The 1368-nt window shown below is 28.1% G+C and overlaps 1 protein-coding gene across 2 annotated transcripts in view; it reads left to right on the top strand.

The window, feature by feature from the left end:
- Positions 1–827, top strand: part of LOC107631774 (triose phosphate/phosphate translocator, non-green plastid, chloroplastic) — a 3568-nt gene extending 2741 nt beyond the window's left edge. Inside the window, exons 8-9 of one of the 2 annotated variants that reach the window (XR_001618630.2) lie at positions 213–355; positions 437–827. Coding sequence is in view for 1 of the 2 variants with exons in the window: in XM_016335323.2 (XP_016190809.1) it covers positions 226–355; positions 437–507 (201 nt within the window). In the remaining variant the exon portion in view is untranslated. The remainder of the gene's footprint in view (positions 1–212; positions 356–436) is intronic. The other variant, XM_016335323.2, reaches the window with a different exon arrangement.

The raw sequence follows: 1368 nt of genomic DNA, 5'->3' as shown, positions 1-1368 counted from the left end.
TACAAATAATTAAAAAATTAATTTATGTTTTAATATCAATAAAATATCAAAATATCATTATCTAAAAAATATATGCGTGTCCGGTATCCATGTATCATAATTTGTTACCAAGTCATAGAAACAGAAATAAGGTCTAGTCTCTAAATTTATCTAAAGTCATTCTGTATTTTTGGACTGAATTATATAACCTTTTTTGTTTTCGTGAATGGGTGTGTTTGTGTGCAGGTTGCTTACATGATATTGCAGTGGGTGTCACCTGTTACCCACTCCGTGGCAAATTGTGCTAAGAGAGTTGTGGTTATTGTGAGCTCTGTCTTGTTCTTCCGTACACCTGTCTCACTTGTCAATGCAATTGGTAAGAATTTCTTCTATGTGAAGAAAATTTGTGTTAAAGTTGCTGTATACTAAGATTGTAAATTGTTCTTTTAATCTGCAGGAACTGCTATAGCTCTTGCTGGTGTTTTCTTCTACTCCAGGGTGACCAGAACTAAACCAAAGACTACTTAGTTTTCGTTGTAAAATTTTGTTACTTACATAACAAGCCATTTAGTTAAGTTTGTTCGTTTTTGTTTAGAGAGAGGGGGTCACTTTTTCTTGACCGTTCCTTTTTCTCTCCAGTTTTGTAGTGATTTTGTTGTGTATATCATTATTTAGGAAAATGATGGTTTGATTCCATCTTTTCACTTTACATACTAATGATCTCCTAATGAACATTCCTAAAATCATTTTTTGGGGAATCATCTTTTCACTTTTCCTGTTTCCCAATTATCGTTGACGAAAATGTCTTATGATAATCATTATGCAACGCGTGTTGTTTCTTTTCCTCATGATGGCAGAGATGTTTTTACATTTGTGGTACATTTCCTTAACACTACCAATGGCAGGCTTGATCTACACCCAAACTTAATTTATGCACGAATACTGAAAAAAGTTTTAAAAATAATTTAAATTTTTTTTATTTTATTGAAAACTTTTTAGTTTGTATCAAATATATTTTTGACAATTAAATTTTTAAAAATTTTAGAACTAATCAAACAATAATGCATGACAACTATCTCTGATTTATTTGTATTAATGATTGTTTTTATAAAATTATTGTTGAATTGGTTCTAAATTTTTTGAAAAATTAGTCGTCAAGAGTATATTTGATGCAAATCGAAAACTTTTAAAACAAAATTGAAATAAAATAAAATTTAGGATATTTTAAAAAATTTATAGATACTAATTTAAGTTGCTAGTTAGTTAATTTTTATTGTTTTTTAAAAAAATACTTTTTTATTGTATTTTTTTTATACCTTTTAAAGTTTTGTTCAAATTTCAAAGTGATGAGGTGATGATCTTCAGGTATCATAAATTTCAACTGTTACA

The sequence above is a fragment of the Arachis ipaensis genome, chromosome B01, assembly GCF_000816755.2.
Source record: "Arachis ipaensis cultivar K30076 chromosome B01, Araip1.1, whole genome shotgun sequence".
Classification (NCBI taxonomy): Eukaryota; Viridiplantae; Streptophyta; class Magnoliopsida; order Fabales; family Fabaceae; genus Arachis; species Arachis ipaensis.
The sequence above is the reverse complement of the archived record's forward strand: the minus strand, read 5'-3'. Positions and strand labels throughout refer to the sequence as shown.